The sequence below is a fragment of the Rattus norvegicus genome, chromosome 5, assembly GCF_021556685.1.
Source record: "Rattus norvegicus strain SHRSP/BbbUtx chromosome 5, alternate assembly SHRSP_T2T, whole genome shotgun sequence".
Taxonomy (NCBI): Eukaryota; Metazoa; Chordata; class Mammalia; order Rodentia; family Muridae; genus Rattus; species Rattus norvegicus.
In genome coordinates, this window is record NC_141538.1 from 118,920,993 (window position 1) to 118,945,527 (window position 24,535).

At 42.6% G+C, this 24,535-nt stretch overlaps 1 protein-coding gene across 2 annotated transcripts in view; it reads left to right on the forward strand.

Moving 5' to 3' along the window:
• The window catches only part of Patj (PATJ, crumbs cell polarity complex component), a 304,077-nt gene that overhangs the window by 11,490 nt on the left and 268,052 nt on the right, over window positions 1-24,535 (forward strand). For both annotated transcript variants that reach the window (XM_087660182.1, NM_080398.1), the window contains 8 exon segments: window positions 2,167-2,225; window positions 2,325-2,491; window positions 5,662-5,856; window positions 8,990-9,129; window positions 10,655-10,850; window positions 14,273-14,401; window positions 21,585-21,803; window positions 23,394-23,493. In XM_087660182.1, the coding sequence (XP_087516308.1) occupies window positions 2,204-2,225; window positions 2,325-2,491; window positions 5,662-5,856; window positions 8,990-9,129; window positions 10,655-10,850; window positions 14,273-14,401; window positions 21,585-21,803; window positions 23,394-23,493 (1,168 nt within the window). In that variant the 5' untranslated portion in view covers window positions 2,167-2,203.

Genomic DNA, 24,535 nt, shown 5'->3' on the forward strand with positions numbered 1-24,535 from the left:
CTTTTAGAAAGTAGGAACGAGGCATTCGGGCTGACTAGTGCGAGCCCAGTGTGCGTAAGGCTCTGATCCATCACACGGGCCCGAGTGTTAGACTGTGGTGATGATCTGCTTCTAATAATTTCTTTGAAAAGATTTGCTTTCCATCCCGTGGAGACACTTTTTTATTTTTAAAGTGGCATATTAAAAAAACCTGGAAAATTCTGAGCTATATATACTTTTCTAAAGGAAGCCTTTCTTTTCTTTAAAAAAATTTTTTTTTACTTGCTTACTTTAGTTTTATTTTTATGTATTTCCTTTCAGATTGGTTCTTGCTGGCGTGGAAGTCAAGGGAAACTTTTCTGTCTTAGAAGCCTTTATTTCATAAGCTTCTCTTTACTTGGGTAAACCAAAAGTGTCTGTGTTTCCTGTTACCCAGCCAGCCGTGCCCAGGACTCCATGGATTCTCAGACTGTGCCTGACAGTTTAAAATAAAGGACTCTGTTAAAATGTGTTTGCTAAGAGGACTACAGCCTCAAAACCTGTGGCTGAAGGAGAGAGCCACATGCTGTGACATTTCTCCTTTTTCTCTTCAGCATACTCTGGCTTACTCCTATCTTTGCAATGACTAGTGCTAATTGACTTTTTGCAGCAGGGGTTTCTCTATGAAAAAGAGTGTAAGAACTATTCCTGTGCATACATCATTGTGCAGAGAGAGAGAGAGAGAGAGAGAGAGAGAGAGAGAGAGAGACAGAGAGAGACAGAGAGAGACAGAGAGAGACAGAGACAGAGACAGAGACAGCAACAGCGGCACCCACCCAGAAATTGGAGTTCCAGGGAAGGGAATGTCAGTTAAATGCTCACTTGGACATTTGTGGACCTGCGCCTTCTACCTACTCCCTCCGTCTGCCATCCTGTTCTTGTTATTCTCTTATGAATGAGTGTATTTCAGGCTGACTGATGTCTAGCTATAAAAATGGCACCTCACAGTTCTGAGCTTGCATTCTTTGCTATATTGATATTGCTACATTAATGGCTGTCAGACTGGATTGGGGTTCTGCTGTATAGAAGAGGATGGTGCCGTGCTGGGTGTCCTGTTTGTATAGCTGCCTGTTTATTGTTGCCAGAGCTGTGCAATTCTGATGCTGATGCATGAGAGGTGTTTCTGAGATGCCCTGTTCACAGGTCTTTGGGGAATTTTCATACTGGGGAACACTTGCGTGAACTACTTGGACCTTTACCAATGCTGATGAGAGCCTTATTGGTTTTTGTTGTTGATACAAATCTCTCGTGGGCCAACCTGGCCTGAATTCCTGACTCTTCTGTCCAGTCCTTCTGAGAGTTGGGATTATAGTCATGTACCACTTGTAACGTTTCACGTGGTACTTGGGATAGAACCAGGCATCCTGCATAATAGTAGTGGACTCTGCCTCCTGAGGCACATCCCAGGCCCCAGCCCTGGCATAGTGGCTTTGGGATTCATCCTATGGATGTGTCAGTGACTTACCCCCGAGTGTTATATTTATGTAACGTTTGTTTATCCACTTGCCTGTGACTGGGATCTGAGTATTCCTGCTTGGGGCCTTTTACAATAAATAGTACTGTGTACTCTCACATATGGGCCATATTTTCATTTCTCTTGTCTCTAAGCAGAAGGGGTGGGTTATGTAATCAGTAGATTTTTAACTTACTAGGAAACTCCTTATGAAGTGAGGTGGTGGTGGCTCACACCTTTAGTACAGGTGCTTGGGCGGCAGAGGCAGATACACCTGCGTGAAGTCTGGTCTAAACAGGGAGTTCTAGGGCAGCCAGGGCTATACAGAGAAACCCTGTCTCAAAAAAACAAAACCACAAGAAAAAAAGAAGGGGGGGGGGAGAAGAAACCACTTATGATTGAAACTATAAAAATTCAGTAAAAATAAACCACCAAATACTTTTCCAAAGTGACTGTGTCATTTTGTTTCCATATTGGCATTATGTGGTGGTTCTAGCTGCCTTGCAGCCTTGTCAACACTCACTCTGCTCTTGTTAAAGTTTCCCCATCCGAGTGGACATGCATTAATGCCTTATTGTGGTGGTAGTCTGAATTTCACCGAGTACAGTCTTAATAAAGAATGTTCTTAATGTTTGCTTTACTTTCCCCTGTAGGACTGCAGACACCTATAATGAAAGTTAATTTTTTTCCTTTAGACTTAGGATTGAAAGTGCTTGAAAAGAGTGATCCAAAATGCCTGAAAACCCTGCTGCAGGTATGGACACTATATATTTTTATTGTTGTTACGAAATGATTCAAAAGGGGATTGTGAGTGGTGTCTGACCTGAGCTCTGATCACTTTTCTCCAACCAAGAGAAAATGCAGGTCCTGCAGGTCCTCGACCGCCTGAGGGGGAAGCTGCAAGAGAAGGGAGACACGACGCAGAACGAGAAGCTGTCTGCGTTTTATGAGACGCTGAAGAGCCCTCTCTTCAACCAGATCCTTACACTGCAGCAGTCCATCAAGCAGCTGAAGGGACAGGTAAGTTTCTCAGCAGCCTTACCTGAGTGGATTCCAACCAGCAGGAATACAGGATTGGGACTCTCAGTTTCAGCCAAGGCCACATGGGGCCTGAGAGCTGTGGATGATAGCATCTGTGGATGGTATAAAAATTGACAAAGTTTATGTTGGGCATTGGAGTGTGATAAATAAGCAAAAATCAAATGCCTAGAATCTCAACATTTTCCTCAAAGCCATAAAATAGCTTCTAACTTCCTTCCTTCCTTCCTTCCTTCCTTCCTTCCTTCCTTCCTTCCTTCCTTCCTTATTTGCTTACTTGCTTTCTTATTTATTTCTATAGTGTTGAGTTTGAGTCCAGGCTTGTGAATGCTGGAACTCTACTATATGCCAGTCTCAACTCTTGGCATTTTTATCTATTTATTTACAATTTTTGTTACATTTATTTTTGTGAGAGTGTGTGAGAGTGTGAGTGTGTGTGTGTGTATGTAGTATATGTATATGGGCATAGGTGGAGGTCAGATGACAACTTGTGCAGATTGGTTGCTTCCTCATGCATGAGGGTCCCAGAGATCCAATTTGGGTCATCAGGCTTGGCAGCAAGTACCTTTATCCATCTTGCCTTCTCTCTCTCCTTCTTAAATAACAAGTATACTGATTGACCTTCATGTGTATATGCTGTGTGTGTGTGCGTGTGTGTGTGTGTGTGTGTGTGTGTGTGTGTGTGTGTAGGGTTCATGTGGAGTATATACTGTGTGTGTATGTGTCTGTGTGGGAGGGCCATGTGGAGTATATGCTGTGTGTATGTGTCTGTGTGGGAGGGTCCATGTGGAGTATATGCTGTGTGTATGTGTTTGTGTGGGAGGGCCATGTGGAGTATATGCTGTGTGTATGTGTTTGTGTGGGAGGGCCATGTGGAGTATATGCTGTGTGTATGTGTCTGTGTGGGAGGGCCATGTGGAGTATATGCTGTGTGTATGTGTTTATGTGGGAGGGCCATGTGGAGTATATGCTGTGTGTATGTGTTTGTGTGGGAGGGTCCATGTGGAGTATATGCTGTGTGTATGTGTCTGTGTGGGAGGGCCATGTGGAGTATATGCTGTGTGTATGTGTCTGTGTGGGAGGGCCATGTGGAGTATATGCTGTGTGTATGTGTCTGTGTGGGAGGGCCATGTGGAGTATATGCTGTGTGTATGTGTCTGTGTGGGAGGGCCATGTGGAGTATATGCTGTGTGTATGTGTCTGTGTGGGAGGGCCATGTGGAGTATATGCTGTGTGTATGTGTCTGTGTGGGAGGACCATGCGGAGTATATGCTGTGTGTATGTGTCTGTGTGGGAGGGCCATGTCTAGGCTGAGGATACTTCAGGTATTGTCAATAACCTTCCACCACATTATCAGGATGGTAAGGCAAGCATCCTCTCCTGACCCTTGCCATTTTTTCAAAATGATAGGTTGTCTTTTATTAATCCTGACTATTTTGCTTGAGGAAACTGTGTCTTGAACGCATTCCCCAGCTTCTAGCCTTTTCCCCAAGTGCTTCCAGTGCATCCACTCCCTGCTTCATCCGTCTCTTTGTTTTGTTTTTTAAAACTGAGTCCAGTTAATGCTCCCTGTTGGAATGTGGGCTGACCTTAGCTTGATCTTGTTTACTTTGACATTTATTCTTATTTTAAAACATTAATTTTTATTAATCATTTATTTATTTAAGACAGGGTCTTACTGTGTAGCCTGGCTGTTCTGTTACTCAAAATGCTCCACCTGGCTATTCCTCCAAAGTGCTGCTGGGATTAAACATGCGTGCCACTATGCCGGGCCCTTTTTATTTCTTGCATAAGTACTCAATTTATCATATTTCCACCTCACACTCTCACCCTTCCAACCTCTCCCATGTCCCCCTTTTATTCCCTCTAAACTTCATGACCTCATGTTTAATTATGTATACATTCATATACATTCACATATGTATATGTAAATGCAGCCTGCTGAGCCTAGTGTTTCTCATAAGTACATGTGTTTAGGGATGACCACTTGGGAGTGGATGACCTGTCACTCTCTGCAGAAGACTGAGTCTCTCTCTGCAGCCGTTAACTGGCTGTGATTCTTCTAAGGCGGGGCCTTCTGACATTTACCCTATCCATGTGGGACTCAGCTGGCGTTGTCCTTATGTAGATCTTGTTTAGTGACCATATTGTAAGGACTCCGTGGGTACAGCTCTTTGTCATACATATAAGACACTGTCTTCACATTTTATTTTTAAGAAATATGTATGGCTATTTTGCTTATATTGTATAGCTCTCTGCACCTTGTGTGTGCCTGGTGCATGTAGAGACCAGAGAAGGTGTTGGATTTCCTAGAGTAGAGTGACAGATGGTTGTGACCCACCATGTGTGTGCTGGGAATTGAACCCAGATCTCTCAGAAGAGTAGCAAGTGCTCTTAGCCAGTGAGCCGCCTCTCCAGCCCCTTGACATTTGTTATTAATGTTGCTTTTGATCTGCTCTGTTAGCACTTGTATCAGCTAATATTGTAAATGAATGAATGAATGAATGAATGAAGCTGCTTCTCATAACGCTAGGATGTTCTTCAGCTGTGTGAGTGGCCTCGTGGTTTGCTTGCCATTACTATATACAGGATGCTGTGTGCCTCAGTTTTCACATTCACCACATCCCACCAAGTGGGATAATGAATGACATCAACTGGGCTGTTACAAAAGATTCGGTGACATAACCTGATCTGCATGCAGGATCTTGGTCTGGTACCCAGCTCACACTGTTGCTGTGAGTGCTATTGTGTGCCCACTGTGGATCTCTTCCGCCTCTCACACCTACTCTTACTTTTTTTTCTTTCTCCCCTCCCTCCCAACTTGTCGCTTCCCTCCTTCTTCATTTTTTTCCTCCCTCCCTCCCTCCCTCCCTCCCTCCCTCCCTCCCTCCTTCCTTCCTTCATTTCTGAGATTGAGTTTCACTCTGTAGTCCTGGTTGACCTCGATCTTGCTAAACGTAACTATTCGGTCTTGAACTCACAGAGGTCTTCCTGCCTCTGCATCTGAGTATTGGTCTTAAAGTCACGTGCCACCATGCCTAACCTCTTATTTCTTTAATATGTACATAAAGTACACATGTAATGTGATCGATAGAAATGGTTTCTTTTGTATGGATTTCTGCTGATAATTTCCTTCTCACTCTCTCCAACAGCTCAGCCATATCCCCTCAGATTGTTCAGCCAACTTTGACTTTTCTCGGAAGGGCTTGTTAGTGTTCACGGATGGTTCCATTACAAATGGGAATGCCCACAGGCCTTGTAGTAGTATAACTGCATCTGAATCGTTGCCTTGGACTCAAAGATCAGGAAATGAAGACTTTACCTCAGTCATTCAGCAGATGGCTCAGGTAAGGGTGTGTCTAGTCATGGATTCTTTAGCTTTATTATTTTTTTTCTGTTTCAGTTTAAAAAGAAAGCTTGTACCTAAATCTTTTTGCCTTACTATAGATTACTTTGTATTTGTTTGCTTGTGTTTTTATCTTGTTAAGAGGAATTGACACTTGGAACCTGTAACTAAAGTACAGGAGAGTAGGGTTTGCTGGCAAAAGCCTGCAGCCCAGCACTCAGCAGGCTGGGAGGGGAGCTCCCAGTTTGAGGCCAGCTTGAGTGAGCTGCAGAGTGAAACCCTGTCTGAAGAGAAAAGCAGAAGGAAACAAACAAAAACTCAACTCCATAAGAAAATTTGTTTTACTGCAAAGCTTCTGTAAGGCAAAGGACACTGTGGTTAGGAAAAAACAGCAACCAACAGATTGGGAAAAGATCTTTACCAATCCTACAACAGATAGAGGCCTTATATCCAAAATATACAAAGAACTCAAGAAGTTAGACTGCAGGGAGACAACCCTATTAAAATGGGGTTCAGAACTAAACAAAGAATTCACAGCTGAGGAATGCCGAATGGCTGAGAAACACCTAAAGAAATGTTCAACATCTTTAGTCATAAGGGAAATGCAAATCAAAACAACCCTGAGATTTTACCTCACACCAGTGAAAAGGGCTAAGATCAAAAACTCAGGTGACAACAAATGCTGGCGAGGATGTGGAGAAAGAGGAACACCCCTCCATTGTTGGTGGGATTGCAGACTGGTACAACTATTCTGGAAATCAGTCTGGAGGTTCCTCAGAAAATTGGACATTGAACTACCTGAGGATCCAGCTATACCTCTCTTGGGCATATACCCACAAGATGCCCCAACATATAAAAAAGACACGTGCTCCACTATGTTCATCGCAGCCTTATTTATAATAGCCAGAAGCTGGAAAGAACCCAGATGCCCTTCAACAGAGGAATGGATACAGAAAATGTGGTACATCTACACAATGGAATATTACTCAGCTATCAAAAACAATGACTTTATGAAATTCGTAGGCAAATGGTTGGAACTGGAAAATATCATCCTGAATGAGGTAACCCAATCACAGAAAAACACACATGGTATACACTCATTGATAAGTGGCTATTAGCCCAAATGCTTGAATTACCCTAGATGCCTAGAACAAATGAAACTCAAGACGGATGATCAAAATGTGAATGCTTCACTCCTTCTTTAAAAGGGGAACAAGAATACCCTTGGCAGGGAATAGAGAGGCAAAGATTAAAACAGACACAGAAGGAACACCCATTCAGAGCCTGCCCCACATGTGGCCCATACATATACAGCCATCCAATTAGACAAGATGGATGAAGCAAAGAAGTGCAGGCCGACAGGAGCCGGATGTAGATCGCTCCTGAGAGACACAGCCAGAATACAGCAAACACAGAGGCAAATGCCAGCAGCAAACCACTGAACTGAGAATAGGACCCCCGTTGAAGGAATCAGAGAAAGAACTGGAAGAGCTTGAAGGGGCTCGAGACCCCATATGTACAACAATGCCAAGCAACCAGAGCTTCCAGGGACTAAGCCACTACCTAAAGACTATACATGGACTGACCCTGGACTCTGACCTCATAGGTAGCAATGAATATCCTAGTAAGAGCACCAGTGGAAGGGGAAGCCCTGGGTCCTGCTAAGACTGAACCCCCAGTGAACTAGATTGTTGGGGGGAGGGCGGCAATGGGGGGAGGATGGGGAGGGGAGCACCGATAAGAAAGGGGAGGGGGGAGGGGGATGTTTGCCCGGAAACCGGGAAAGGGAATAACACTCGAAATGTATATAAGAAATACTCAAGTTAATAAAAAAAAAAAAATTTTGTTTTAATTTTCTATCAGAACAGAATTGTGAATTCTAATTAATATAATTTGGAAAACCTAGAAAACCATTAGAATGGATAATTTAACTGTGTCTCCTAATACCCACCAAAAAGTAAATGATAGACAATTGAAGTTTTTGAATTTTTAACGAAAATTTAGAATTTCTTGCCAAAGACCCAAGTTTGGTCCTAGCTCCCACATTAGGTAGCTCACAGATGCTCCAGCTCCAGGGATCCAAAGCCTTTTCTGACCTCAGTAGGCAGTGCACAGGCACGTATCCACACCCAGGCCGATGCCCATGCACACAATTAAAACTAAAGTCAATTCTAAAAAAGCTGGACTTGGAGGTACACGTCTGTTCATTCCAGCAGAGGCAGGAGGATCTCTGTGAGTATTGGTCCACGAGGCCATATGGTAAACATAGTGAGTTCCAGAACAGATGGGACTACATAGAGAGCTTTGTCTCAAAAAACCAAAAGAGGTTGGGGATTTAGCTCAGTGGTAGAGTAGAGCACTTGCCTAGCAAGCGCAAGGCCCTGGGTTCGGTCCCCAGCTCCGATAAAAAAAAAAAAAAAAAAAAAAAAAAAAAAAAAAAAAAAAACGGAAAGAGAGGAAAACAAACAAATACCTAAAATCGGGTTTGAGATTCTGACTCAAGTCGTATAGTGAAAACTATTTTAGTTCTTTTCATGATGCGCTGATCTCTTCTGTCTGCGTGTGCTGCCCTTGGGTGTTATTACGTTTGTGGAGCTCTCATATTGTACGGCAGTTGTTAACTAAGGCTGTAGACTGGCCTGCAGTCCTCGTACTCTAGCTATTGAAATGACTGAGTGAATGGAGTATTCACTGCGGTAGAATTTAAAACACAGTGATACAGTACTGTGGAGCTCTCACTAGGCCGAGCACAAGTGTGCTGCTGGCATAGCTGACTTACTTTCCTGTTTAGAAATGTGTTTTATATCAAGAGAATTTAAAGAAATTTGTGTCCATAGTAACAGAGTTTCCTGTGGGAAAGGGTGTTTGTTTTCAGTTTTTTCCAGCCCGCAATCTATCTCATAATGTGGATGAATTGTAAAATGCTTCTCAATGCTATACTGTGTGCTGGGCTGACAACAATCAAGGTAAAAGGTTTCTAGGACCAGCATATTACCAGACTGCTAAGCATGCTCGGATCGACAGCGATCACTTAGAAGCCGCTGTGCGCTGAGCAGTTTCAGTTCTGTGGAAGGGTGATATTTAAATGCACATCATGGGTTTCTTTCCTCCTTTCTGACTCCTCCCCCATTTAGGGCCGGCACATTGAGTATATAGATATAGAACGCCCTTCAACTGGAGGCCTTGGATTCAGTGTGGTGGCTCTGAGAAGCCAAAGTCTGGGATTAATTGACATCTTTGTGAAGGAAGTCCATCCGGGGAGTGTAGCAGACAGGTGAGGATGAAGTTCATTCTGCACTTGGTTCCCTTCTCCTGACAGCTCTGAAATGATACAATAAAGAGTAAGGAAGTAGCAATAACAACGGTAACATAAGTGCTGCTGGGCTTACCCTGCCATCCCCATGCTGGACCTGCTGGTACTTTTGAAGGGTGCAGTACACAGGCTTTGTCTCCTCAATTTCTAGTCTTTGCTGTAGGACTCATTTCCTGAGTTCACTATTCAGATGTTCCCTGTTAGAATAATAGTGGTGGCCGGATATGGTTAGAAAAGTCTGTCGATAATGTTTTGGTTTTGTTCTTTCCAAATGTGTTTTCTCCACTTGTAGATGATTCTTCCAGTCTCTAACTCAACATTTTAAGTAATAGATTTATTGGGATCTACTCCAAATAGTATAAATTTTACCATTTTGAAGTGGTGTGTAATATACTCACCGTTTTGCAATCATTCCCACTATTCTAGAAACAGTAGAAACTCTGGAAAGTTTCATCAACTAGAAAAAAAGCTCTGTCCTGTGTGTATGTTAACAGTCACTCCCAGCTCCTTCCTCCTTCCATCGTCTGGCGACAACTAACTTTTTCAAAACAGTATCTGTCTATAAAGTGTTCTGAACGATCGCGGAAGGCTGATGTAATGTATTGGTTGTCCTTGCTGGCTGTGTATCTGATGGTCTGATACATGGTGCCCTTGCTAACAGTGAGGTCGAGTCTTCCTTGCAGCTTGACATACTATTGTGTAGTCACTGAGCCTTCCAGCAGTGGTGAACATGTGTCCCTACGTTCAGCTCCTACTTCTCAGTTCCTTTAAAAGATGACCGTGAGGCTCAGCCCTATTTCATTATGCTCTAACAGAGTACCTAAGGTGTCAGAACTTGTGATGAACATGGCTTACAGCCCTGGAAGCTTCCCTGTCAAGGCGACTGACTGCTTGAGCTCTTTTCATCACACGGTAGAAGGCAGGATAAAACAGGGCAACAAAGGACTAACCCCACCCTTTTGTAAAGACACTGATCTCTCCACGAGTGGTCAGTCCCTACAGCCTGATCATCCCTTAAAAGTCCCTCCTCATGACTCTTTATTATGGAAATTACATCCTTGGGAGTTTGGGGGCACAGACATTAAAACCATAGCAGAGACCTTTCTAAATGTCCCTGTTGACATCTTGTCACCCCAAATCTTTCCTGTACATGAAACTGAAACAGAATACATGCAACAGAAGTAATACCAACATCTTGGAGACAAACCGTCTGGGCAAAAAGTCTGTTGCTGCAGGCTCATTAGTCAAAGTCTTGCAGTCTGAAGCTGGATGTTGCCTTTTCTCTCCAGCTGTGCAGTCTTGGTCAAGTGACTTAATTTCACTGCATGGTGTAGTGCCTTGTGTGAAACGGTCATGTTAACGTAAGGAAGGGTGGTGGAAGAGAAGCGTATCTGCTGTTGGAGCACCTGATTCATGGAAAAACACACCCAGCCAGCCCTGTTCCTTAGGTTGTTACAGTGCTTACATTCTTTTCTTGTATTGTTAGGGATCAGAGATTGAAGGAAAATGACCAGATTTTGGCCATTAATGACACCCCATTGGATCAGAATATTTCCCATCAGCAGGCGATTGCATTACTACAACAAGCCACTGGATCTCTGCGGCTGGTTGTGGCCAGGGAAGTGGGCCACACACAGAGCCGAACATCCACCAGCTCAGCTGATACAACTCTGCCAGAAACGGTGGGTCAAAAGGCTGGGGCTACATTATATTCTAAATTCTCTTATGTATAATAAGAATAGTTGGCTCTCATTTGGAAGTCATTTTCATTATATAGGTCAAGAAAGGTGAGCACATCTCCATATGAGAGCAGTACAACATGTTTGTCAGAGGAGTTGGCCTTGTTTTTGTCTTTTTAATGTCTGGTTGATTTCCTTATTGAAGATTATTATTTAATATAAAGGCCACATTGGATATTATTTGTAAATTATTTGATGATAAGATAGATGCCTTGTGTTCTTTGATTAACATAGTTAATGTGTGTATGTGAGGAGGAAAGCGGACACCTGTTAAGTACTCCAGGCTGGCCTTGAACTCATAATTTTCTTGGTTTAGCCTCTTGAATGTAGGATTATGGGTCTGTGCCACTATGCCTGAGTTTCAGAGGTTTTATTAGAAATTTATTGTTAGCCGTCTTAAGGAAAATTGTGGATACTTCTTTTAAATGCCTCATATTTCTGAATTTAGTAGAATTTTATGACTAGATTATGCTTTTATATAATTAGTGCTATAAGTTTTCACATAAGTTTAAAAAGAGAAACATGTCACTGTTAAAGATTCTGTTTTGTTTTCTGTGTATGAGCAGGAACATGCATGCCACAGTGTGCATAAAAAGGACAGAAAGCAACTAGCTGGGGTTGGTTCTCCCCTCCCACCATGAGGGAAATTGAATTCAGTCTGTCAGGTGTGCAGGCAGGCACCTGTGGGGTCCCATCTTCCTGTCCTTGTTTTTTTCTGACTTCAAAATAATCTTTTAAGCTTATTACATTTATGTATTTAAGAACTTAAAAATCGTATGTGTGTGTGGTGTATGTGTGTGTGCACATGCGTGTATGGGTAGGTGTACTGACCTGTTCCTGGTGTGGAGCTCAGAGGCCGATGTCAGTTGATTTCTTCTGTCACTATTGTCTTTTGTGTTAGGTTTTCATTGAACCCAGAGGCTTGAAGTTGCAGCTACACTGGAAGGTCTGTGAACTCTGGGCTCACACGTGTGGACCACACACCAGCTTTTTCTTGTGTGTGGGGTTTGAACTCAGGTCCTCCTGCCTGTGTGGCGTGCACTTTGCCCACTGAGGCATATCCCCAGTCAAGAAGTTTACAGACTTTGGTGTGTGTCTTCAGAATGAAAACTGTCTGTTTTGTTGTTGTTGTTGTTGTAGATAGTTACTTTGTTTCAAGGTAAGAGCTCACTGTGTGGCTCTGGCTGGGCTGGAACTCCTTGGCATCAGGCTGGTCTTAAAGTTGTGATCCTCTTGCCTCTGCTTTGCAAATACTGATTACATGTGTGAGCCTCTAGGCCTTGGCATAAGTCCATTTGTTTAATTTTCATTTGTGACTAAGGGGAAGAAAGCCCCTGCTCTCTGAGCGTTGGGGTGCAAGCATAGACTGATAAGGGTCACAGTGCGAGCAGGGAACCATGTTCCTTTTATGCTGTAATATTGATACAGTACAGTTTATAGGATAAACACAGTGAACAAAGTGGGACCTTGCTTAGCATATGTAGAATGGGGGCTCTGTAGTCAGGCTTTGGTGTGTTCAAGTCATTTTCTACCCCATCCTGCTTGTATCCCACCAGGTCCTTGTCCCTTCTGTGCCTCTGTCCGTTGGTCAGTTTATTCTTTTCCCCCCTCTCTATCTTTTTAAGTATTGAGGCAAGTTGCCCAGCTTGGCCTCAGGTATGCTGCATGGCAGAGGTTAGCTTGAATTTCTGACCTTCTTCCTGCTGCTCTATAAGTATTGGGGTACAGGCTAGACCACCATGCTGGCTTCCAGTTTCTTCTCTCTTACATGGAACCAGTAACGCTCTCTAGTTCTTAGAGATGTGAAAAGAAAGTAGGTTTGTGAAAAGCTGGCAGTGCCCGGCCCAGTGGTCACTGTGAACGGTAGCTGCCATCCTCACTTCAGCTTTATTTTAGGAAATATATCTAGCATTGTAGGTATTGTTCAGGGGGGAATGTCTTAAATCCTTCCAAGTCTCCATTTACTTCACAGTTAACTTTCTTACGTTGTAAAGTAGGAGACCTAACTAATGAAGGTGACCGCATCCTCTCATGGGAGATTTCGTCCTGAAGCTGAATGATGTAAACGTGTGTGCATTTCTCCTGGAGTCTCATCGTTAGAGGAGAATTTCTTACGTCTTTTTGTATGATTATGTTGCTAGTGTCTTGAGTTGTGTGTGCCTGCTTTCCTTCTAGTGTTCTAAATTAGTCTTTTTGCCACAGCCTTGCCTGGGGCAGAGAGGAAATGAAGAAAGGACTGACTGAGAGGCACATGCACAGTCCAGCTGTGGCTGGACTGGGCTCTGCGGGCAAGCTCAGGCCCCCTGGAAGCTCAGCTCGGTTATTTTACACAGCTGAGCCGGGAGGCAGGGCTTCTGTGTGCAAGGGGAGAAGAAGGCAGGCTTAGCTAATCTGTAGGAAGAGAATCTGTGGAGGAGCTTTGGAGAAAGCTGTGGTGAATACTGTCAATGTCTTCACGTGGACCAGAGGAAGGCCTTGCCATCCCTCTGAGCCTGGTGAAGGCTTTGCCATCTCCATGACCTGTGGCGTGGGTCTTTGACATGGCTAAGACCTTGTCAGACAATACGTGTTCACTCAGGATTTACGCTTTCCCTGCGCTTTTTAGCCATATTGTTAACCTTTGGTTCTTCACAGTTCTGACAGGATAGTTTCCTAAGCCATTTCTTTAGCCTTGTTATCTCTCCAGTCTTTGCCTCATTCTGTTGTCCGGCCGTGCTACGCTCTTCCATTTCCTTCTGACTTAAATGCTTGCTTTCTTTGTCTAACATTTACTGAATCATGCGCAGGGCTCCTGTAGCCTAGGTTTTCCTTGAACTCACTGTGTGGCAGAGGCTGGCTCTGAGTTCCTGAGGTCCCTGCCTCCTGGGCACCAGGATAATGGGTGTGTGCCACTAATACCTAATTTTAATTTACATTTCTGCTTTCATTAAGCCTTTCATGACTCTCATTGGCGTTTAAGTTTATGAACTGCTCTCCCTACTTCCCTGAAATCTTTGTAGCACTGAGCCTGTCTTTCAGCAAAATGTGTTCACTGACTCCCGACATACCCTGTGCTTGGTTGTGTTTCTTGTCCTTTTCAGGTTGCAGTGTCTGATACTCTACCTCTACCTCATATTGTAATTATTTGTGCTCATTTTCTCCATTGAATTATAATTCCTGTAAGGTTCTCTGCCTTGCTCTGTCCGTCTATTCACCTATCATCTTTCTTCTATCTACTCGCTGTGTCTCCATATCGTATTCTCCATAGATGTCGAGATTGATTGTATGGATTTTCAGTTTCTTGTAAGTCTGTTGTATATTACTATATAGGAACCTAAGAATCCGAGGTTCCCCAGCTCTGGCTCTAACTCGCTCTTCCTTTGTAGGTGCGTTGGGGCCACACTGAAGATGTTGAGCTCATTAATGATGGCTCTGGATTAGGTTTTGGGATAGTTGGAGGCAAATCCAGTGGTGTGGTCGTGAGGACTATTGTCCCTGGAGGATTGGCGGACCGAGTAAGTTGACATTGTTTTATCATTTTGCTTTTATAAAATTTGACTTGTATGATTTGAAATTAATTTTATATCATGAGTTGCTAGAATACTTGGCTCAATAATTAGAGTTTATGAATACTGTATACCATAAACTTCCTTTATTTAAGCAGTTTTTTTCTGACTTCTAATTAACAGTGGTTTGGTTACATAAGAAGAAAGTATTTTTCTTGTAAAGAATTGTTAATGAATATTTGCATTGTGAACATCTGCGTTCTTCTTCCACATAGCTCTCAAGGGCTTAGTGATAGAATTAGAAGACTCAGTGAGCATGTGCATTTGTCTTGGCATAGGGGACATGGCTCAGCAGGTAAAGGAGCCATAAACTTGTAGCCTGAGCTTGATCTCAAACAGACGTACGTACTGGTAGAAGGACAGAACTGACTCCACAAAGGTGTCTTCTGACTTCCACATGGCACTGTGACACACACCCCTCCCCTATTTAATAATAAATTCAAACAAGCAAAAATCCTTTTATCCCAGCATTGTACATCAGATTTCACTTGGTTATTTTCTGGTGTGGGTCTAGCGTGTACTTTGTTGTTTAGTTGTATTTCAAAAACAAGTAGTCCCTGTAGAAGTGTAGCAACTTTCCTTTCCACTTAATTTTACCTGGAAGAAAATGTTAAATACTATTTTTGGTTTTATTTGTTTACTTATTTATCAGTATTTTTGTGTCTCTGTTTGAGTATGCCACGTGTGTGCCCATGAGAGCCCGAGAGGAGTGTGTGACAGTCTGGAGCTGGAGTCACAGCAGTTGTGAGCCCTTTGGGTAGATGCTGGGAATCAGACTGGTTTCTCTAGAAGAGCTGAGAGTGTGAGAGCCAGCTGTCTCTCCCGTCGCCCATAGTTAAGTCTTAGAAATTATTGTAGAAATTAGAGTGAGTCATGCTTGGTTGTCTTAAAGCATCTGGGGTGAATTAGTTGCTAAAAATATTCAGGGGGCAGAGAGGTGGCTCAGTGGTTAAGAGCACTTTTTGTTCAATTCCCAGCATTTACACAGTGGATCACAAGCATGTATAACTTTAGTTCCAGGGAATTCAGCACCCTCTTCTGACTCCACAAGGACATATATTACATATACATACAGACAGAATACTCATCACCTAAAATAAATCTAAAAAAATTACTTAAAATACATGTTACTCAAATTTTTGAAATAAGCAATAGAAAGATAGTGAGTATTTCCCCCATCTTTATCTGTTTGTGTGTCATCCCTCTGTCTTTAAATTTTCTTTGGAATATAAAGGGGCTCTGAGTGCTAGAGAGATGGCTTAGTGCATAAGAGGGTTTGCTGTGCAAACGAGAGGACCCCTGTAAAAAGCCAGGAAGCTGTGGCTTCATTTACCCAAAAATGCTATGGGGAGGGGAGCTGGACATAAGCTGGGGTTGCCAACTATCTCCAGGCTCAGTGAGAGACTGTCTCAGGTAGGAAGGTAAAGAGTGATGGAACAGGGTACCCAGTGTCCTCTTCTGTACCTTACACATGCAGAGATGAGTGTGCACACATGGGTGTGCACCTGCACGTACACACACACACACATATTATATATACATACATATACTGTACATATACGGCACACACAACATGTGTGTGACTAGAATGAGAATGATCCTGCTGTATCTTTAAAATGTATCTGTAGTGGATGCTGGAGAGATGGCTCAGTTGTTAAGACACTGGGACTCCAACATCCTCTTCTGACCTCTGGAGGCACCAAGTGTGCATGTGGTACATATACATAAATGTAAACAAATGTGTGTGTGCGTGTGCGCATGGAACACAGAGAGGGTGTGGGGTCCCAGGAGCTGGAGTAAGGTATTGGCAGGACAGTATGGTGACTCCGTGGGTGCTGGGGTCTGAACTCCAGTCCTCCTGAATGTACAGCAAGCATTCTAACTGATGGGCCAGTTTCCAGCTCCCAAGTAAAGCAAATCTTAAAAATGTTTATTTTTTGTAACCTAGAAAAGACATTGTAGAATGTTCTTATGCTTCTCCCTACCCTGCCCCTAGCCATTTTAACAGGCTTCTGCGCTGAGTACAGTGACATTTGCAAAGTGCAACAGTTATTTTGAAAAACAAAGGACCAAGTAAATTTAAATGAAATCAAATCAGTTCGCTTACTGTAAGAATTTTTGGAGCTTTTTAATATCCTAATGTGCATTATGAGTTTTCACAAGGACACTGTGATGTGCAGGGTTTCCCAGATTAATCCCAGTGAGGCACTGTTGGGAAAAGCCCAAGTCTGATTCTCACCCCTTCCTGGAAGGGGTCGTCACTGTTTCAGATCTCTAAGGAGGGGCAGGAGGCCTGCCCATCACAGATTTGTAATGGGGAAGCAGGAGCTTGTGCCAAATATTGTCATCTGCCTAATACCCATCATTTTAATGCAATCCTCAAAAACACTCTTAAGTTTTATTTCTAAATTGTAGGATAGAAACTTTAAAGAAATTGTGCAAAGTTGCACAGCTGGAGAGTGGCACTCTTCCTCTTCTTCCTGCTAATGTCACATATAATCCTCTAACTCCTCTCCCTGTAACGTCCATCTAGCACCCAGCCCTGTTATCTAGGCTTGGGACATTCTGTCAGCACTCCTACATCCTAAGCTAGTATGCGTCAGCTACATTCCAGAGCCATGTCTCCTAGATAATTCCAAATTTAGTCAAATTGTTAGTGAAGATGAACCATCCAGAGATCCTCTCTGAAGGGAAAACGGTAGCATGATAGCTTGAGAACTGGGTGGGATGGGAGTGCACTGGAGAGACAGCATAGCACTTACTGCTTAATCATGAGATTGGTTCCCAGCGCCCACATTGGGTGGCTCACAAATGTCTGTAACTCCAGCTCCAAGGGATTGGATGACCCCTTCTAGTCTCCTTGGGCACCTACATACATATACTTGCATATACTCTCTCTTATACACAAATAAAATAAATCTTAAAAAAGAGTAAGATGGGGGTTGGGGATTTGGCTCAGTGGTAGAGCGCTTGCCTAGCAAGCGCAAGGCCCTGGGTTCAGTCCCCAGCTCCGGAAAAAAAAAAAAAAAAAAAGAGAGAGAGAGAGAAAAAAAGAGTAAGATGAAACCAGACAGGGAAAGCCTTGAATCATGGGTGTACTCTTACTGCAGGTCAAGCTACGTGTTTAATTTCATGCTTCTGAAATAGATCTGAGACCACTTTAAGGATGGCACATTTTAAAGGAAGCTGATAGCATCTCAGAGTCGATGACTTTCCTGACTGCTGGTCACTTAGGCATACTGTGTCCAGCATGTATCCGACCATTTCCTTTGAGGGAAGTGTCATCCAGAGAGACCATATTTTGTAAAGAGACTGTAGGCACAGAGAGTAGTCCCTGCTAGGGCGGTAAGTCTTTTGTATGTGATGCTGGGTTTAGTGTTCAGAACTCCACATGAGAATTTTATTCTCACAGTAGCTTAAGAGCGATCTGACAGTTAGGTACAGTGAACACCCGACCAACTTGGGGTTATCTGATTCCAAAGCTGTTTCTTGTCCATCTCCTTTAAAAGTCTTCTGTTTCAGAAGTTAGTTGTTTTTTTTTTTTTTTTTTTTTTTTTTTTTTTTTTTTTTTGAAGTTCAGCTACTCAGGGGCTGAGGCAGGAGGATTACAACTTGAAGGCCATCCTGGCCACAGCACAGCACGCTCTGTGTTCCTATTGCACAAGGACTTATCTACTTTCACTGCATTGTGACTTAAAGACCAAGAGTGTCTGTAGATACAGCCTGGAAAGAGAGCGGTGACGAGAAAATACCTATGACACACAGGTTTGGGGCTGCTGGACTTAGACAAGGCAGCTGCCATCTTGGCATCTTTCCTTCCTATCTGATGGATATTTTTGCACCTATTAATTCCTCAGAACACCTGCTTTTCTGTAAGAAGAAAATGTTTGACTCTCGGTGACAGATGCAAATTATGTACATGATTTTAAATTAAGAGTTGAGGTAAAATGGGGAAAAATAGTTTCTGAGAAGTGATATATGCTTGATGGTGAAGAGTTGTTAGCCAGGCTAGCATTCTTTAGGACTTTGGCCAGGCCCACTTCTGCCCTGAAGGCCTAGCTCCTGGGCAGCAGCAGTGTTGTCCTTTTACAAATTGTTTATCACTTTGAAAGGAGTGTGTGTGTGTGTGTGTGTGTGTGTGTGTGTGTGTGTGTGTGTGTGTCTGTGTGTGTGTCTGAGCTTTTCCTGTATGAAGCCTGGAATTATGGGTGCATGACAGTACATCCAGCTTATCACCAGGCCACAGGTATCAAATTGTTGCCAAGGCTTGTGCAACAACTTCCAGGCCCCTGAATCTCTCTTAGGTAGGTGTTTATTTTACCCGAACTGTTGCATGGGTAGAAACAGAATAGCATATCACCATTGTTAAAGTAGAAAGGCAGCTAGCCTTTATTCCTCACCTCCAATAATTTTTGTCTTGCATTTGTTTCCCTTTTTAAACCTTTTCAGATGTTTACATCTTCCACTGTGCACCCTCTGCAGTGTTCATAGCCCAGCATATAGCTTCTGCTCTCCGTGCTTTGATCTGAATCCTTTTTTCGTTCAGGATTCTGAAGATTTGAAAAATAGGAAGGGCAGCAAACTAACCTTTCTGCCTTCAGTCTGTTCATTCAGTATTTCTTGCATGGCTTCTAAATGGTGCCACCTGGAAGCGGGATCATAGCACCAGAACAAACTCTCTAGCACTCACTGCTTTATGCTCAAGCTGCTTGCACTCCAACTTGCAAATTGTTTCTTACATTCACCCCACTAAAGGCGTTTGATGGTGATAGACAGTTTTTTGGCGAATAGGTAAATAATAACCATCTTATGTGTTAGCATCCTTTGTCTATTAGAGAGCAACCTGCTGTGTATATCAGAGGACAACTGGATTGGAATTTCTCTCCTAAGCCCGTCAGGCACTTAGAACTTACTCTGTAGCCCATGCTGACCCTGTACACCAAAGTCTCTTTCCTCTGCCTCCCATGTGCTGGGATTACAGGCCTGTACCGCCACGGCCAGCCAGCCAGCCAGCCAGCCAGCCAGCCAGATTTGGATAGAACTTTGGTATTGCTACTTACTAGCTCTTTGGACCTGGTTAGATCAGTCATCTTTTTTTTTCTTTTGTTGAGACACAGCTCCTCATTGTATAGAATTGGCCTGGACCTCTCTCTGTAGAGCAGATTGGCCTTGAATTCAGACATTCTCCTGCCTCTGCCTCCCAAATGCCAGGGTTAAAGATAGTCACGACCAAGGTAGGCCAGACAGTCTTCTTTTTTTTTTTTTTTTTAGACTTATTATATATATTAACACTGTAGCTGTCTACAGACACACCAGAAGAGGGCATCGAATCCCATTACAGATGGTTGTGAGCCACCATGTGGTTGCTGGGATTTGAACTCAGGACCTCTGGAAGAGCAGCCAGTGCTCTTAACTGCTAAGCCATCTCTCCAGCTCCCAGACAATCTTTTAAACCTTAATTTTCTTGTTTTAAATTTAAATTATTCTTTGAACAAGATTGAATTAACTAATTCTTTCCTTACTTTTTTCTCTTTTTTTCTTTCTGTTTCAATTTTTATTTCATTTTGTTTGTTTATTTTGTTTTTCTAGACAAGGTTTCTCATATTGTCCTGGCTGTCCTCAGACGCACTCTTTAGACCATGCTGGTCTTAAACTCAGAGAGCCACCTGTCTCTACCTCCTAAGGGCTGGGATGAAAGACCTGTGCCACCACTGCTGACTTTCTTTTTGGTTTTCTGGGGAAAAAAGAGTCTCACTATATAGTTAGTGTAGGCTGGTGTCATATTTTCTATGTGAGTCAGGCTGTCTTCTGCTTCCATAGCTTGGATCATATACATATACTATCTCAGTTGGCCGTAGAAGCTATTTTAAGGTACTTTGTAGGGATGTATATTTTTTTAGACCATTGTTGTTGGCATTTTGCTATCTCTAATATACAGTAATAAAGGTAATTGCATAGTATTCAGATTTATTGTTGAAACAAACTTATGTAAAATGCAGATGGATTGGCTGTTTTATAATTTTCACAACGAGGGGACTCTAAATAATTTTAACTTGCACGTATTTTTATGAATTATATCAAACTTTTCTGTGGTGCAATGTATGCACAAAAATGTATACATTTAAAAGAATAATTGTAGCTAACAATCTATTTATTATCCAGCTTCAGATGTACTTGCCTAAAACTCACCCAGAACCAAGACTCTGACCGCCTCTCATGCAGCACTCATGTGCTCAGATTTGCGTGTGTGCTTTTGATTTCTCTCCTGAGCCCCAGCTGATTATGCCCACTGGTGTTGATGGGCACTTAGACTGTTCATCTCCAGATCTCACCTAGGTTTCTAGTCCTACTCACCTGCCAGTCTTCAGTGTGCTTTAGCTCGCTTCCCAGTATGTCTGTTCTTTTCTAGTGGCTTTGGCTAAAATGTTGGGCTCTGCTTCCTTCTCCCTTCCTTGACATCCCGTGTGGAAGTTATCAGTCAATCCAGTTGGCAGCTCTTGGAGAATACATGTAACTCTCCCTTCCCAATCTGAAACTGCTAGCCTTGTCCGTGCTACTGATGAAGGTCGCTGTTAGAGCCCCCAGCTGCTCTTCCTCTGGTCCATCCCAAGCAGAGGAGCTGGAGAGACCTGAGAACAGCTCATTCCCTTTGCTCACTTTGCTTGGAAATGACGCTCACATCTGTCTGTCCCGCAACTGCTCATCATTGCTTTCTTAGCTCTGCTGACAACTTTTTGTTCCCCAGCCATACTGCTTACCATTTTGGCCTTAGGAGGTCCTCAGCTTTATGCTGGAACCTTTCATTCTGACCTTCCTTCTGGAAGCTCTAGTTTTTGATCTTTCCCTTGTATTCACAGTCATTATACTTTGGATCAAAGCTATTAGGCATAAATTAAAACACTTGGGCAGATGTCCATTTTAGAGTTCTGGTACCTTACTTGATTTTGGGCCCTTCAATATTTTGTTACTCTGCAAGGAATTACCTATCTTTTGCCAGCTGAGTAGCTCGTTAGAAACGTTATGTTTGTCCAGCATTTCACCTGGCTTTGTCAGTCATTTTGGCAGAATTGAAAGTCTAATCTATTTTATTAAGCAGTTAAGCTAATTTGTTGATTTCTCTCCTGGATTAAAGGATGGAAGACTACAGACAGGGGACCACATCTTAAAGATTGGAAGTACAAACGTGCAAGGAATGACCAGTGAACAAGTTGCTCAGGTGCTAAGAAATTGTGGGAATTCAGTGAGGATGCTGGTGGCCAGAGACCCTGTTGGTGAAATTGCAGTAACACCTCCGACGCCTGCATCCTTACCTGTTGCCCTCCCTGTTGTAGCCACAAGGACCCTTGGTTCTGTGAGTATAGAAACCATTCTTCTTACATCATGTGCTACCTATGATTCAGTGCAAGATAAGACTTTCCCTCAGCTGGGTGACCATGCTAGCCTAAGTCCCACTTCAGCGCTCATCTGCGAAGCAGAGGAGAGCTTGTATGGAGATTAGACATGTCTCTCTTTTTCTCTCACTCCGTTTTGGTGTGTGGTGTTGTGGTGTGATGTGGTATGTGCTCTCTCTCTCTCTCTCGCTCTCTCTCTCTCTCTCTCTGTGTGTGTGTGTGTGTGTGTGTGTGTGTGTGTGTGTGTGTGTGATGTGCATTGAAGCCAGACATCATTGTCTTTCTCATCTCTCTCTACCTTATTTTTAAGACACAATCTCTCACAGTTGAGAGCCTGCTATTTCAAAAGACGGATGGCCAGCAATCCCCTGGGATCCTGTGTCTGTCTCCCCAGAGTTGAGATTACTTTTAACATCTGGCACTAGGGCTTTGAGTTCATTCCTCACACTTGCATAGCAATTGCTTTACTGACTGAACCACCTTTCCATTCCCCCTCCCTGTCTTCTCTTCTCCATGAGTAACAGAAGGAAGAGAAAGTCTCTGTCAATAACAAATGTAAAGCTAACATCTGGCTTCAGAGGTATCACATGGGTCTTCTGAAAACTTATTTCCTGTCCCTACTGGGAGTTGTTTGAACAGGAGTTTTCTATCTATGATAGAAAAATAGTTTGTTTAATTTCTCCAGGTTGTAGTGATAACCGATTTGTGTTCTCTGCATTTCTCTACCTCACTGAAGTTTTCTCATCCATCGAAGGGCCATGAGGCTCTGTGATATATGGGACTGTACTCTATTGTTTAGTTTCTGATGCTGATGCTTGGAATTGAAAAAGTATTATATATAATACCTAGCTTTCCCCTTGGCTTCTAAATTTTTTTGTTAGGCTTATGATTCTTTCAGGAAATACAGTCTGAGGTTTTTCTAAATGGCTGTGTTAACTTTCTAGTGTTACAAGCTCTTACACATTTTAGCAGCTGAAGCAGTGCCTTTGTTTAGTTTGCAGTTGTGTAGGTCAGAATTCAGCATGGGCTTGGCTGGGTTTCCTGCTTAGCTTCCTGTAAGGGCAAGTGAAGGTACTGGTTCCTCTGGGCTCTGTTCTTGACGTCTGGGCTTGTGAGCCTGTTCAGGTTGGTGGAAGAATGCAGTTCTTTGCTGTAGGCCAGCGGCCTTTTCTTTGTTGGCCTCCAGCCAGAACATCTTTCAAGGGACCCTTATGGTTCCCCTTGTTCCGATCGTTTTTGTACAACCACTCCACCTTCAAACTACAAGTTGATCTCCTCTTTTTAAAATGTTTTTCTTTGCCCTTTCTGTTACCAGCAGGAGAAAACTCTGCTTTTAGGAGGGTCCTGTATTAGATTAGGCTCACTTGAATGATCTCCCCTTTGTCATGTAATTTTATAAGCACAGGGGTAGGTCCAGGGATCAGGAATCATGGGAACCATCTCAAGTTCAGTTTGTCTCAGAACAAATATAGCAAGCTGGCTGCACAGATTGACTATCTATAGAGTCGTGCAACTGAGAATGTGACCAGACCCATGTCATTTCCTTACAGGACAGTTCTCCTTTTGAGACTTACAATGTTGAACTTGTCAAAAAAGATGGACAGAGTCTTGGGATTAGAATTGTTGGCTATGTTGGAACAGCTCATCCAGGTAAAATGAATCATTTCCACTTCATATTTGGGATAATTGTAAAGGATGTTAAGGTTTCTACATAATAAAATTAAGTACCTGCAGACTTTAATTTAAAACTCACAATAAAACCATGAATCTATAAAAGCAAGCAGTTACTTCCCAGTGAGTAGAGCCACATTTTGTCTCAGTGGGTTAACAGCTGGCCTTATGGTCAGCACCAAAGGAACTTAATGTTCAGTCCGTTTTGTACCATTTACACTTCACTTTCCTTTGCTTCTAAAATAGTTCTGTTTTGAATACTATGTGACTGTTAACATATTATACAGTATTATGTCAGGGACAAAGTAAATTGATCACTGCATATCCAGTATATTGTAAATGCTCAAGATGTATTATTTTGCGTTTAATCATGAGAAAAATAAGATGGAATAAATATTTTATTAGACCCTTTTTTTCCTTTTATATAAGGGGAATTTGGTGTGAGAATACATGATTCAAGTATATGAAGAAAATTTTTTCACTCGTTACCTGAAAGTTAGTAGTAACTTTCACTGTTGGTTTTCTCTTGGTTATCAAAGAACTCTTAGGTTAAGACCTTACAAACTCTTAGACCTTTACAAAATATTTGGTAGTTACATGAAAATTTTGTTATGAAGTAGTTTAGTTTTTCTGAAAAGTAGTGAGTATAGTGTTAATTGCTTAAAAGGAAATTGTCATCATGCACGGAGCAGGTGGAGAGGTTAAGAGTATTCACAGGCCTGAAGGAAACTCACATCCAACCACTCTGTGCTACTTTAGCCTAATGAAATATCTAAGTCCAAAATTCTGATTCTTCTATGCATTTTTTCAGGATCAGCATTTATATAAGTCCTTTAAAAGCTGAGTTTAAACATAAAAGCTAATGTCGCACCAACCATGAGTCATTACCCCTATCTTCTGCCTGGTTACAGGGCTTGTGGCTGAGTTCCTAAACACATGGCCCAGTGCCTAGGCAGAAGTCAGTGAATGAGAGAAAAATTAATGTTTGTGTTACTGAGTGCAGAAAGGAGCTTTTTGCTTA